At 33.2% G+C, this 14,176-nt stretch overlaps 2 protein-coding genes across 2 annotated transcripts; one reads left to right on the top strand and one right to left on the bottom strand.

Moving 5' to 3' along the window:
• Nucleotides 1-7,046: 7,046 nt before the first annotated feature.
• LOC109613509 (uncharacterized) lies at nucleotides 7,047-7,729 on the bottom strand. The gene is made up of 3 exons (XM_059119895.1): nucleotides 7,647-7,729; nucleotides 7,495-7,577; nucleotides 7,047-7,441 (listed from the first exon to the last, which is right to left on the bottom strand). The coding sequence occupies exons 1-3, from the start codon at nucleotides 7,650-7,652 to the stop codon at nucleotides 7,195-7,197; spliced, it is 336 nt and encodes a 111-aa protein (XP_058975878.1). The 5' UTR covers nucleotides 7,653-7,729; the 3' UTR covers nucleotides 7,047-7,194.
• A 1,439-nt stretch (nucleotides 7,730-9,168) lies between these two features.
• Nucleotides 9,169-9,711, top strand: LOC131803111 (uncharacterized). Its single transcript, XM_059124140.1, has 3 exons — nucleotides 9,169-9,255; nucleotides 9,323-9,402; nucleotides 9,462-9,711. The coding sequence occupies exons 1-3, from the start codon at nucleotides 9,250-9,252 to the stop codon at nucleotides 9,709-9,711; spliced, it is 336 nt and encodes a 111-aa protein (XP_058980123.1). The 5' UTR covers nucleotides 9,169-9,249.
• Nucleotides 9,712-14,176: the final 4,465 nt, after the last annotated feature.

Raw genomic sequence — 14,176 nt, 5'->3', positions numbered from 1 at the left:
ATCATCTACAAATTTAGACTCATCTATATAATTTGTTTGTCTACAATATTTGGTTATATTCGTCAACGAAATCAGCATAAACAAGTAAAAAAGCTGTAAGTTCGGCCGGGCCGAACTTTTAATACCCACCACCATTTGGTACAAATTTGGCAATTTTCAAAAAAAAATTAAATCCGTTAAAAATTCTATTAAAAACTTAAAAATACCGAATGACTACGCGACGGCGTGGACCTTCATAGGCAACTTTTGTCATAAGTTATTACAATATTTAAATGCGAAACTTGAAGAAAAATCTGTTTATAATGTAGCTAAAATCATCAAAATACCGAATATAGGTGGTACCGTTATTTTCTGGCATGGGCTAAAGTATCCATTTCGAACTTAAAATACCAAATTTGGAACGATTCCGTTAAATAATGTCACAAAAATCATCAAAATACCGATATTGGGAGGTACCGTTATATGAAGGCTATATGAAGACGTGGACCTACATAGCTCATTTTTTGGCCTAGGATGTAGCATCCATTACGAACTTAAAATACCAAATTTGAAACAATTCCGGTAAATAATGTAGCTAAAATCATAAAATACCGAATATCGGGAGGTACCGTTATATGGGGGCTATACGAAGACGTGGACCTACATGGCTCATTTTCTGTCTCAGGATGTGGTATCTATTACGAACTTCAAATACCAAATTTGGAACGATTCCGTTAAATAATGTCGCAAAAATCATCAAAATACCGAATATCGGCAGTACCGTTATATGGGGCCAAACGAAGACGTGGACCTACGTTGCTCATTTTCTGTCTTGGGTTGTAGTATCCATTACGAACTTCAACTACTAAATTTGAAATAGTTCCGGTAAGTAATGTCTCTAAAACCATCAAAATACCCAATATCGAGAGGTACCGTTATATGGGGGCTATACGAAGACGTGGACCTACATAGCTCACTTTTTGGCTTAGGATGTAGCATCCATTACGAACTTCAAATACTAAATTTGAAACAATTTCGGTAAATAATGTCGCTAAAATCATCAAAATATCGAATATCGGTGGGTACCGTTATATGGGGGCTATATGAAGATGTGGACCTACATGGCCCATTTTCAATACCAAAAGTCCTGCAGACATAATACACATTTGAGTAAAATTTTATCAACCTACTTCATTTCGTTCGGAAGCTAGAGTGATTGGATTGGACTTGATGGAGTGGACCGATATTGTCCACTTTCGCACCTGACCTAGCAAAATCGGATAGCTCTTTTTTTTCTGTGCAATAAAATATTTTCTTCGGGAATTTCGAACTTTTGGGTGGAGGTTCCAGGAGGAGTGTACCGATATCACCCACCTCTTAACTTGATGTAAGTGTGATAATAACATTACGATGAACCAAGTTTGGACCAAAACTGGTACTGCCTTCGAGAGTTATCGTGCGCACTAGTCATACGGACGGACGGACATCGCCAGATCGAATCCAAATGTCCTGAAACGGATTTGGTCTTGGGTCTGAAACCGCTATTTTAATAAGGCACTATCTAGCCATATGGCTGAGGGTATAAAATAGACGGAAATTAGATGAGAATATACATCTGTCGCCGAAACCGACTGATTCTTTTTAACTTTTTTTGTACTACAGCCTAAAGCAGAAAATGGGTCATGTAGGTCCACGTCTTCGTATATCCCCCATATAACAGTATATCCCCCGATATTCGGTATTTTGATGGTTTTAGCGACATTATTTACCAGAACTATTTCAAATTTAGTATTCGAAGTTCGTAACGAGTACTACAGCCTGGGACAGAAAATTGTCTGTGCAGGTCCACGTCTTCGTATAGCCCTCATATAATGGTGCCCCCTCACCGATATTCGGTATTTTGATGATTTGCGACATTATTTACCAGAATTATTTTTCATTTAGTATTTGAAGTTCGTAATGAGTACTACAGCATATGACAGAAAATTGTCTGTGCAGGTCCACGTCTTCGTATAGCCCCCATATAAAGGTACCCCCCTTTATTCGGTATTTTGATGATTTTAGCGACACTATTTACCGAAACTATTTCAAATTTTGTATTTGAAGTTCGTAACGAGTACTACAGCCTGGGACAGAAAAATGTCTGTGCAGGTCCACAACTTCGTATAGCCCCCATATTACGGTACCTCCCGATATGCGGTATTTTGATGATTTTAGCGAGATTATTTACCGGAATTGTTTCAAAATTGGTGTTTGAAATTTGTAATGGAAACTACAGCCTAAAACAGAAAATGGGCCAAATTATCTGTGCAGGTCCACGTCTTCGTATAGCCCCCATATATCGGTACCCCCTGATATTCGGTATTTTGATGATTTTAGCGGCATTATTTACCGGAATTATTTCAAATTTTGTATTTGAAGTTCGTAATGGATACTACAGCCTATGCCAGAAAATTGTCAATGCAGGCTTATGACAAAAGTTGCGTATGCAGGTCCACGACGTCGTATAGACCCTAATATACGGCTACGTTCAGTATTTTTAAGATTTTAAAAGAATTTTTAATGGATTGTAATTTTTTGAAAATTTCCAAATTTGTTCCAAACTGTGGAGGGTATTCAAAGTTCAGCCCGGCCGAACTTATAGTTTTTTACTTGTTAATTGCAAAAAATTGACGAAATAAGTCCACATGTCGATATAGCCTTTATATAAGGAAATCTCTGTATTTTGGGAGGTTTAAGGCTATATTTTCCAATTTATTTCGTTTAAATTTTGTTTCTCAGGGCTTCCTTTTCCGAAACAGAGGTTTTAATAGGATTTTCAAAATTTTCCCTTAACATCACTGTTTTCCATCCAAAAACAGTGTACCACTTCCGCATGTCGTTGAATGTATTTACAGTGTCTATTTATTTCTTATGGTTATGGGTCTCTCATGTACACAAAACTTTTATGAAAATTTTCCTTCATTATTTCATGTTATGCCACAGAAAATGAAAAACAAAAAAAAACTTTTCCATTTTGAGTTGAGGAACAGAAGTCAACGCCATCTACTCGTAGACATTCATGCAAACCCATAGCTACACCCACAGAGACGTGTAAAGTTATTCCCTGTGATGTTGTCGTTACTTGCCAACACATCAGCCGAGCTGTCTATGCGTGTGTCTGTGTATGGTAGGTGCAGTGTACATTTTTAATTAAAACTCTATTTAATGGAAATTTGAGAAATAATTACATAAAGTCAATTTTTGTCGTGGTGATAATGGAAAGTGATTTTCCAAGCAATTGAAGCGTTCTCAAAGGATTTGTTAGGAATTCCAAAAAAAATTGTTTAGGCAAAGAGTGTGATGATTTTCAAAAATTATTGGAATTACGTGCATGCAAGAAGAGCAATTATGAAATAATGGAAAGTAGTTCAGTTGATTTTAATGCCAGAAATTTGAGGCTGGAACGCAGACCGCAAAAAAAAACAGTAAAGAAAGTCTTAAAGTCGGGCGGGGCCGACTTTATGATACCCTACACCACTTTGCTAATTTAGTAGAGCTCCACATAACAATTAAAAGTTTTTATGGGAGAATTAAATCATACACCCTATGATTATAATTATAATTTAAAGTTCAAATATGCCGAAGCATTTGTATCTTTTAAATTCGGACTTGTATTGCCCATTTGGTGCAAAATTAATTTGGAATCAGATAAAGATATATATGGGAGTTATATCCAAATCTGAACCGATCTCGATAAAATTTGGCAAAGATATTTCTGAGCTGTATTAGATATATTTTCCCAAATATTGTTGTTACAGAGTGCATATTACGGTTGTGGGAAACAAATATAATAAATCGGATGAACAATATATATGGAAGCTATAGCTATATCTGAACCCATCTGCACCAAATTTGGCATACTAGCTTCTAGACTCAATTCGGTCGTAAGTGCCAAATTGCATCTTATTTAGACAAATATTAGACGTTTGGTGTACAATAAAATGTAAATCGGACGAAGTTATATATGGGAGCTATATCCAAAGCTGAACCGATCTCGATTAAATTTGGCAAAGATATTTCTGAGCTGTATTTGATATATTTCCCCAAATATTGTTGTTACAGAGTGCATATTACAAAAACAACAAATCGCATGAGCAATATATATGGGAGCTATAGCTATATCTGAACCGATTCCGATCAAATTTGGCATATTTATTTTCAGGCTTAATTTGGGTACATATGCAAAATTTCATACAATTCGGGATGATATTACACGGACAATAAAAGGTAAATCGGACCGATTATCTCCAATTTTAATAGGATTCGTCCTTGGGCCAAACAAATGATCTGTGCAAAATTTCATCTGGATCGGGCAATAAATGCGGCCTGTGCTTTGTTTACAAAAATACATGGACAGACGGACATGCATAAATCGACTCAGAATGTGATTCTATGCAGATCATCAAAAGGAACTATGGGTCTATCTCGTTTCCGTTTGCCTGTTACAAACAAATGCACAAAGACATAATACCCTGACCACCTTGTGGTGTAGGGTATAAAAAACAAAAATCGATCGAAATGACATTTTTCAGCTATAGCAAAATGCTGAGCTATTTTATGGATATAAGCAATCGAACAGTGTTGGCATGTTTGTTCGTTTATTTTTAATGTTAATTTTTCCAGTAGGCAGGTTAAGTTCGTAAATGAGCCATGTAGGTCCACGTCTTCGTATAGCCCCCATATAACTGTACCTCCCGATATTCGGTATTTTGATGATTTTAGCGACATTATTAACAGGAATTGTTTAAAATTTGGTATTTGAAGTTCGAAATGGATACTACAGCTTAAAACAGAAAATTTTCTGTGAAGGTCCAAGTCTTCGTATAGTCCCCATATAACAGTACCTCCCCATATTCGGTATTTTGATGAGTTTAGCGTCATTTTTCACCGGAATTGTTTCAAATTACGTATTTAGATCTCGTAATGGGAACTACAGCCTGTGACAGAAAATTGTCTATGCAGGTCCAGGTCTTCGTATAGGTCCCACATACCAGTACCTCCCTATATTCGGTATTTTGACGATTTTAGCGACATTATTCACCGGAATTGTTTAAAATTTGGTATTTGATGTTCGTAATGGATGTTACAGCCTGTGACAGAAAATTGTCTATGCTTGTCCAGGTCTTCGCACATCTCCGATATAACGCTATCTCCCTATATACGATATTTTGATGATTTTAGCTACATTATTAACCGTTTATTTCAAGTTTCGAATTTGAATATGGTAATGACTTATGACAAACAATGCCCATGTAGGTCCACGTGGTATAGACCCCTATATAACGGCTATAATCGGTATTTTTTTAAATTTTAACTGAATTTTTTTAATTTTTTTGAAAATTTTTAAATTCGTTCCAAATGGTGCAGGGTATTCAAAGTTCGGCCTGGCCGAACTTAGCTTCTTTTTTACTTGTTAATTATTATAATTTCCACTTGTCCATAAATGAATTGGATATTCGTGTTTTCAACATCATAATTAATTTTTCTTTTAAAGTGATGATTATAACATTTCGTAAGTATTCAATAGAAATGCAAATCTGAATATCTAACGCTTCACATCAGCCATACAATTTATTGTGTTGAAAAAAATAAATAAATTTCTATTTGAAATCAAACAGCATCAAAGTGCATACATAGATCATGAAAGTTCAGGTGAGCGCACGAAAATATTTATAAAAATAAAATTAAAAAAATATTATTTTTTCGTAGATAATATTTTTGGTGTCTCTCATTTACTCCCGTTGTTGTTTCTCCAACGCAGCTACGCAGGAGATAAGTCACATAAGGTAGAAATCCAGCTTTCTATAAATAAATAACAAATAATTAATGAAAATAATAATTTTAGCATAAATGACGACGATTACACTCGAGAAGAATCCCTATTTTTGATAGACGAAAAAGATTTGGAGATCAAGGGCACATTGCAGCAATCATTTGTCAGCAGCAATGGAGATATATTACGAACTACCCTAGAATATGTAGCCGACAAACTTGGTTACCGTACAAAATACAAATATGAAACCGATCCTGGATATTTTGTTGAAGCCTTATGTGGATCTACTTTGTATTCCTTGGCAGGTTAATAAAATTTCATTTTTAAAAATCGTGAATTTTTTTATACCCTCCACCATAGTATGGAGGGTATATTAAGTTTGTCATTCGGTTTGTAACACTTCACATTTTAGACCCCACAAAGTATATATATTCTTGATCAGCATAAAATTCTATGTCGATTTAGCGATGTCCGTCCGTCTGTCTGTCTGTCTGTGGAAATCACTCTAGCTTCCGAACGAACTAAAGTAGATTGATAAAATTTTACTCAAATGTATGTTAAGTCTGCAGGACTTTTGGTATAGAAAATGGGCTATGTAGGTCCACCTCTTCGTATAGCTCCCATATAACGGTACCCCCCGATATTCGGTATTTTGATGATTTTAGCGATTTTATTCACCGGAATTGTTTCAAATTTGGTATTTGAAATTCCTAGTGGATACTGTAGACTAAGACAGAAAATTGCCTGTGCAGGTCCATGTCTTCGTATAGCCCCCATATAACCGTACCTCCCGATATTCGGCATTTTGATGATTTTAGCTACATTATTCACCGATTTTTTTAAGTTTCGCATTTGAATATTGTAATTGCTTATGACAAGAGTTACCTAAACAGGTCCATATCCTCGTATAGACCCTAATGTAACAGCGACATTCGGTATTTTTAAGATTTTAACAGAATTTTAAACGGTTTGCCTAATTCGTTCCAAATGGTGGAGGGTATTCAAAGTCCGGCTCGGCCGAACTTACAGCTTTATTACTTGTTTTTTTTCAAGTTTCGCATTTGAATCTTCTAATGGTTTATTAAAAAAGTTGCCTATGCAGGTCAACTTCGTCGTATAGACCCTTGTATAACTGCTTCATTCGGTATTTTTGAGATTTTAATAGAATTTTTCAGGAATTTTATTTATTTATTTATTTTTTTTTATTTTGAAAATTGCCAAATTCGTTCCAAATGGTGGAGATTATTCAAAAATCAGTCCGCCGAACTTACAGGTCTTTCACTTGTTACATCGTAATATTATTATGAAACTAAGATCGAGTTTTCTAACTCAATCACTTTGTAAGAGAATATGTTCTTATTTATTCGAAACTTTAATAAATCCATTAATCTGCTATAAAACTACCCAACCAACGACTTTAGAGAAACTCCACTCAATAGAGGATCTAAAAATCCGCCTTCATTTGTATATCTGTATTTTACTCTGAAACCGAGTTTATCGGCCATATATTCCAATGATGTTCGTACAATAAAATCATTGCCATTCGATGTGGATAAAAATGTCTGTTCCAATGCACCATTAATGTGCAAGTTTTCCTCATCGTCTACAGAAATTGATTGGTCGTGCAGGTATCCACTGTTTTCGAGACTGGAAAAATAAATAATGATTAACTGATTTTTTTATTAAAAAAATTGCCTTACCTTATATGACTTAGCTCTTTGGATGCTGTACTCGAGAAACAAACGACAAATACAAAAACCATAAAAAACAACGGCCAAATAATCTGCGACGAAGCAATTTATTTTGTCTATATTCTAATTAAAAAAAATATATATATATTCAAAACTTTTACCCGCATGATAATTTTTAAGGTTCGAACGTCAAGGTGTTAAAAGTGTGACTGAAAACAAATAATTTTTTTTACTATTGTAATATGTTAAAAATTACAGCTAAGTCGTTAGGAGATGTTATATTGATATTGAGTTATAAACCACGAACATTTACAAAGACCACCCTAATCGACATGATTAATTATGGTTTTAAAAACTCAAATCATCATCGCAGCTACAGTGAATATTATGTATTAATTGCTACCTATTGCAGAAATTATCATCGATAAAAAAGTTTCGTTTCAAATATTTTTTCAAATATTGGCGAGGTGCTCAGAATTGTTCAAACATTGGTGAACTTTGTAATAAATAATTGCGGTTTTACTGTATCATTTTGAAATATATTGTTGTAATTTATTGAATTTAAGGGACTGCAAATCAAGCGAAATACATCAAGTAAATATAAGTTCGGCCGAGCCGAACTTTAAATACCCTCCACCATTTGGAACGAATTTGGCAATTCTAAAAAAAACAATAAAAACCGTTAAAAATTCTGTTAAAATCTTAAAAAATACCGAATGTAGCTGTTACATTAAGGTCTACACGAGGACATGGACCTGTTTAGGTAACTCTTGTCATAAGCCATTACAATATTTAAATGCGAAATTTAAAAAAAATCGGTGAATAATGTAGCTAAAATCATAAAAATACCGAATATCGGGAGGTACGGTTATGTGGGGGCTATACGAAGACGTGGACCTCCACAGACAATTTTCTGTTGTAGGCTGAAGTATCCACTACGAACTTCAAATACCATATTTGAAACTATTCCGGTGAATAATGTCGCTGAAATCATAAAAATACCGAATGTCGGGAGTTACCGTTATATGGGGGCTATACCAAAACGTGGATCTACATGGGCCATTTTCAATACCAAAAGTCCTGCAGACATAGCATACATTTGAGCACAATTTTATCAATTTACTTCAATTTGTTCGGAAGTTAGAGTGATTTCCACAGACGGATAGACGGATGGACATCGCTATGTCCGCTAAGTATACACTTTGTGGAGTCTAAAATGTGTATTTCGAAGTGTCAAACTTAATATACCCTCCATACTATTGTGAAGGGTATAAAAACAGTGAGTAATACACATCATCAAAATACCGAACATATGGAGGTACCGTTATATTAGGGCTATACGACGATGTGGACCTACACAGACAATTTTCTGTCATAGGCTGTAGTACCCATTATGAACTTCAAATAACAAATTTGAGACATTTCCGGTGAATAATGTCGCTCACTATTTTTCGAACTTATTTCAAATTTCGTATTGGAAGTTCGTAATGAGTATTACAGCCTATTACAAAAAATTTCGTATGCAGGTGTACGTCTTCGTATAGTCCATATATAACGGTTTTCATTAAAGTGGTAGTTTTCGGATTTTTTTTTTTTTAAATTTTTCAAGTTTCTTACAAATAGCGGAAGGTTTTAAAAGTTCGATCCGGCTGAACATTTTGTGCAATATAACTGTGTTTGCCTGTTAAATATTTCGTAAAGTTTTACCTATAGATCTCCAACATTTTAGTTTCAATCTGACTTTGTAAAGAGACAGTCAGTACCATGAAGGTAAAATCACAAAATATTAATAATTATTTCTCAATTTTTCAAAATAATTTTGTTGTTGTTATTATAGACACTTTTTCCGATATTCATGTTTGCAGTAATGAATTGCAATTATTTCAATGTTACTTCAAAAGACTTAGGCCACATAGGGTATTTAATTCTAAAAAAAACCCTAAAACCAGTTTTTATATTTTGCCATTTGGCTTTAGTATTTTTGAAGGTGACTATTTGCGCGATGAAACAATTTCCCTCGAAGGCGATGACATGTTGACAATCAAGGGAATAGTGCAGCAAACGTATTTTCCCAGTACTGGAGGAGAGGCACAAACTACCTTAGAATATGTGGCCGATAAATTGGGATATAGAGCAAAATTTAAATTGCGGACAAGTGCGGGTGCCAGTATAGCAGTTTTACCACCCTTGAGCGCATCGTCAATTAAAGTTGCAAGTTTTTATTAATTTTAATAATATAAGAAATGTTGTGGAAGCTATTAAAGAGAAGTGAGAAGTGATTTAACATTATAATATTTTATTTGAAAACATAAGGCGACATACCTTTAGTCGAATTGCCGATTTTTCTGTAAGTTCATCGTACGATAATTAATTTGGGATACAAAAATTTCAACGATAGGTTAATATTAAAAACATAAATGAATAAAAAAATTGGGTTTCGGCCGGCGCCGGACTTTAAATATCATCCATCATTTGAAAAAATAAAGTTAAATAAAAGTATCGAGTCTCGAAGACCAAATTTAAAACAATTCCGGGGAAAAATGTGTCCATCATCAAAATATCGAATATCATTTAAAATACCGAATCCAAGAGAAAGGTCTGCAAAAATCGTTAGCATACCAAAAATTTAGAGGTTCCACTACAAAGTCGCTATCGGGTCTTTAACTAATCTTGTCATTATTGAGGGTATAAAAATCAATGATATTTTGTCATGAAAACTTTTAAACAAGTTTATTAATAGTCGCCATTTTCTGAACAAGAAAGTATTTAAATTAAACTACGACTTTTTTCAGAATCCTTACAAATATTTTTATTCTTCCATTTCTTAGGAATTCCATTCCTTAGGAAGATGTTCTTGCAAATTTTTTCCTAGAAAACCCGTATTTGTTAAAGATTTTTTGTTCAGAATATCCCAAAGCACATTTTAGAAATCCCAATTTTTTTTTTGCGAATGTTCTTTCAAATTCTAAAAGAAACTAGGATTTTCTTGAGGTCATTGGAAAGTTCTTCAAACATCCAAGGTTTTCGGCCAACAGTTCCTTAAACAATTCCAAAAATCAAAAGCATCGTTAAGCACATTTTTAAAAAAGCTTAAAACCCAAGACTTTTCGTTCAGGAGGTCCTTAAAAAACCTCAATTTTAGTCCTAGAGATACATAAAAATCCACAATTTTCGGCCAGAATTCCAAGATTTGTAATCAGGATATCCTTACAAATTGTTACAAAATACTTGTGAAAAATGTATGGGTACATCGACGAGTTTTGAAGGAAATTAAAAAAAAATGTTTTTTTTCCTTAAAATATGTTTTAAGAAAACTCACGATTTTTGGTGTGAAGTCCTTGAAATAAAGAATGCGCATCTTAGTCAGAAAGAAATAAAAAAAAATACCATTTTTATCTACAGAAACGAAAAAATATTAAAAAAATACAATTCTTAAGAAAAAATAGAAATTTTAAAAATAACTACTTTTGAAAAATCTATAAGAAAATCGATGGTTTTTTTAAGAAAATAAAAAAAAATATTCTTTTTTACAAAAGTCCTTCAAAAAATATGAACACAGATAATCTACAAAATTTTGTTAGGAAGTCCGTTAAAAATGTTTTTAAAAAACTACAAATTTTAATATGAAGTGCTTGGAAAATATGTAAAGAAAATGCAGAATGTCCTTAGAAAGAATTAAAAAAGGACTATCAGACGTGGATTTTTTAAAGAACATTTTTGCCAAGGTCCAATTAACGTGGATTTTTTTAAAGAACATTTTTGCCAAAGACCAATTAAAATTTTAAGGACCTTCCCAACATTACTTCCGAATATTTTTTCAAAGACTTTCCCAACAATATTTCCGAATATTTTTTCAAGGACCTTCCCAACAATACATCCGAATATTTTTTCAAAGACTTTCCCAACAATATTTCCGAATATTTTTTCAAGGACCTTCCCAACAATGCTTCCGAATATTTTTTCAAAGACTTTCCCAACAATATTTCCGAATATTTTTTCAAGGACCTTCCCAACAATAATCCCGAATAGTTTTTCAAAGACTTTCCCAAAAATATTTCCGAATATTTTTTCATGGACCTTCCCAACAATAATCCTGAATATTTTTTCAAATACCTTTCCAACAATAACCAATAGACGTAGATTTTTTTAAAGAATATTTTTTCAATGACGTTCCCAATAATATTTCCGAATATTTTTTCAAGGGCCTTCCCTACAATATTTTCGAATATTTTTTCAAGGACCTCTATACTTAATAAACTTGGATTTCTTAAAAATTATTTTATTTTAATATTTCCTTATATTATTTCCCATCTTCCCATTAGTAAAGAATATTTTTTTAAAAACCTTCCCAACAATATTTCCGATTATTTATTCAAAGACCTTCCGTTAAAAAAAATCTGTTAAAATCTTAAAAATGCCAAATGTTGCCGTCATATTAGGGTCTAAACAATGACGTGGACCTGCATAGACAACTCTTGTCATAAGCCATTACTATATTCAAATGTGAAACTTGAAAAAAATCGGTAATAATGTAGGTAATATCATCAATATAGGGAGGTAGTATTATATGGGGGCTATACAAAAATGTGGACCTGCACAGACAGTTTTCTGCCTTAGGCTGCAGTATCCATTACGAACTTCAAATACCAATTTTGTAACAATTCCGATGAATAATGTCGCTAAAATCATCAAAATACCAAATATCGAGAGGTACCGTTATATGAGGTCTATACGAAGACGTGGACCTGCTCAGATAATTTTCTGTAATAGGCTGTAGTATTCATTACGAACTTCAAATATCAAATTTGAAACAATTTCGGTAAATAATGTCGCTAAAATCATAAAAATACCGAATATCGGGAGGTACCATTATATGGGGCCTATACGAAAACGTGGACCTACATGATCCATTTTCAATACCAAAAGTCCTGCAGTCATAATACACACTTGAGTAAAATTTTATCAACCTACTTCATATCGTTCGGAAGCTAGAGCGATTTTCAAAGACGGGAGGACGGACGGACATTGCCAAATCGACATAGAATTTTATGCAAACACAAACTTTATATAACATTCATACTATGGTGGAGGTTATAAAATTTAAGATCCCATTTTAAGATAGTTAAAAAAAACAATACTTGGTTTAAAAGCCCTTGGGAGTCCGTGATTAGAAATTTCTTGTGAAATGTTTATACAAAAATCCAGCAATCTTGGATAGGAAGTTCTCTGGAAATATTTTAAAAATTTTCGATTTTAAGTTGGAGATTCTAAAAAGCACGCGATTGTTGAGCTGAGCCTTTTTAAAATTATTTTTATGAAAAAAAAACTCTATTTTTTGGCCCGGAAAAAGAAATCCTTTTTCTTAAAGTCCTCTAAAAATTAACCAAGACTTTTTGCTTAAAAGTCTTTGTAAAAATATTTTGAGACAAGCTAAAATTAGAACAATTCGGATACAAGGTTCCTAATATTCAAACTTCATAATTTTTTACAAAATTGGCCTTTCTAAAGGAGCAAATCAACATTCCCCATTATTACACTTCGTCTAATTCATGTACGTATATTGAAATATATGCCAAGTTTGGGAAATGCAACTACTCTTCTTGTATAACAATAATGATATTTTAAGAACATTTTGAGTAATTCATATATTTTTCTTTCTTCCATTAAAAATTCTTCTGATATTTTATTTATGCTCCTAAAAATATGCTTTGTTTCTTTAAATTAACATTTAAATTTCAAAGTTTCTCCGAATTCCACTAAATAACAATAAAGACATAATTTAGATAAACTTTCCTCCATTTTATCTGGCCTTACATTTGTTTAATCCTTCTGACACCGAAATAATTCAAAAGAACAGCAATACACGCGACTTTAGACGCCACATCATAAAGTTTATTTTGTCCTTTGTGACTGAATATTCGCCACAAATGCCAACCAAAAAAAAACCTAAGTCAAATACAACGTCATCACAAAAATAAAACATATATTTTTTGTATGAAAAAAAAAGTCCAAAAAAATATAAATAAATATCCTTTAACCACGAAAACATGCTGAGTGAAATATAGTTTATAATTTTTCTTTCAGAACAACAGCAGCAACAAGAACAACACACGCACAACATTAAGCCAACAAAAACAAAAACAGAGGAAATTTGTTTCGAACAAAAGGGTTACGTTTACAAATGACCCTGAGTAACTTTTGTAAGAATGTAAATGAGGATTTATTGTACAGCTGGGGAATTAAAACATTGGTCATATGCTACTTCTTTGCGGACTTAATGCCAGTTAAATTATTTAAATTTGGAAATGTTTAGACATGAGTTTTTTGTAAATTTTGAAGAAAATCTAAAGAAGATGTTCTGCTATTAGATATCTACCCTCACACTATGCCCGTACTTATATGAAGATACAAATTTCTATGAATCTTTGCGGTAAATGATGACAGCAAAACGAAAAAGGTGAAATTTTGCCCGAGGTCACATTTTCGGTAATTAAGTATGGGCGAAATTCCAATTTTTTATGGGCCATATCCTGACGACATACTGATGTTGAACAAAATCCCATTGATAATGTCTGTCGACAGATGTATATCCTCAGCCTTTAACAATTTATAAATCTGATATTAATTTTGTCGAAGACGTATAGATCGACTACTACTGTTATTTGAGAGGGGAGTAACAGTAGGTGTGGAT

Source organism: Musca domestica, unplaced genomic scaffold, assembly GCF_030504385.1.
Source record: "Musca domestica strain aabys unplaced genomic scaffold, Musca_domestica.polishedcontigs.V.1.1 1, whole genome shotgun sequence".
NCBI classification, from domain to species: Eukaryota; Metazoa; Arthropoda; class Insecta; order Diptera; family Muscidae; genus Musca; species Musca domestica.
The sequence above is the reverse complement of the archived record's forward strand: the minus strand, read 5'-3'. Positions and strand labels throughout refer to the sequence as shown.

Excerpts from the sequence above, each read along its gene's own strand:
- LOC109613509 (XM_059119895.1), bottom strand. Across the intron at positions 7,442-7,494 it reads AAAGAGCTAAGTCATATAAG|TCTCGAAAACAGTGGATACC; the intron begins GTAAGGCAATTT and ends TTATTTTTCCAG.
- LOC131803111 (XM_059124140.1), top strand. Across the intron at positions 9,403-9,461 it reads AAAGACTTAGGCCACATAGG|TATTTTTGAAGGTGACTATT; the intron begins GTATTTAATTCT and ends ATTTGGCTTTAG.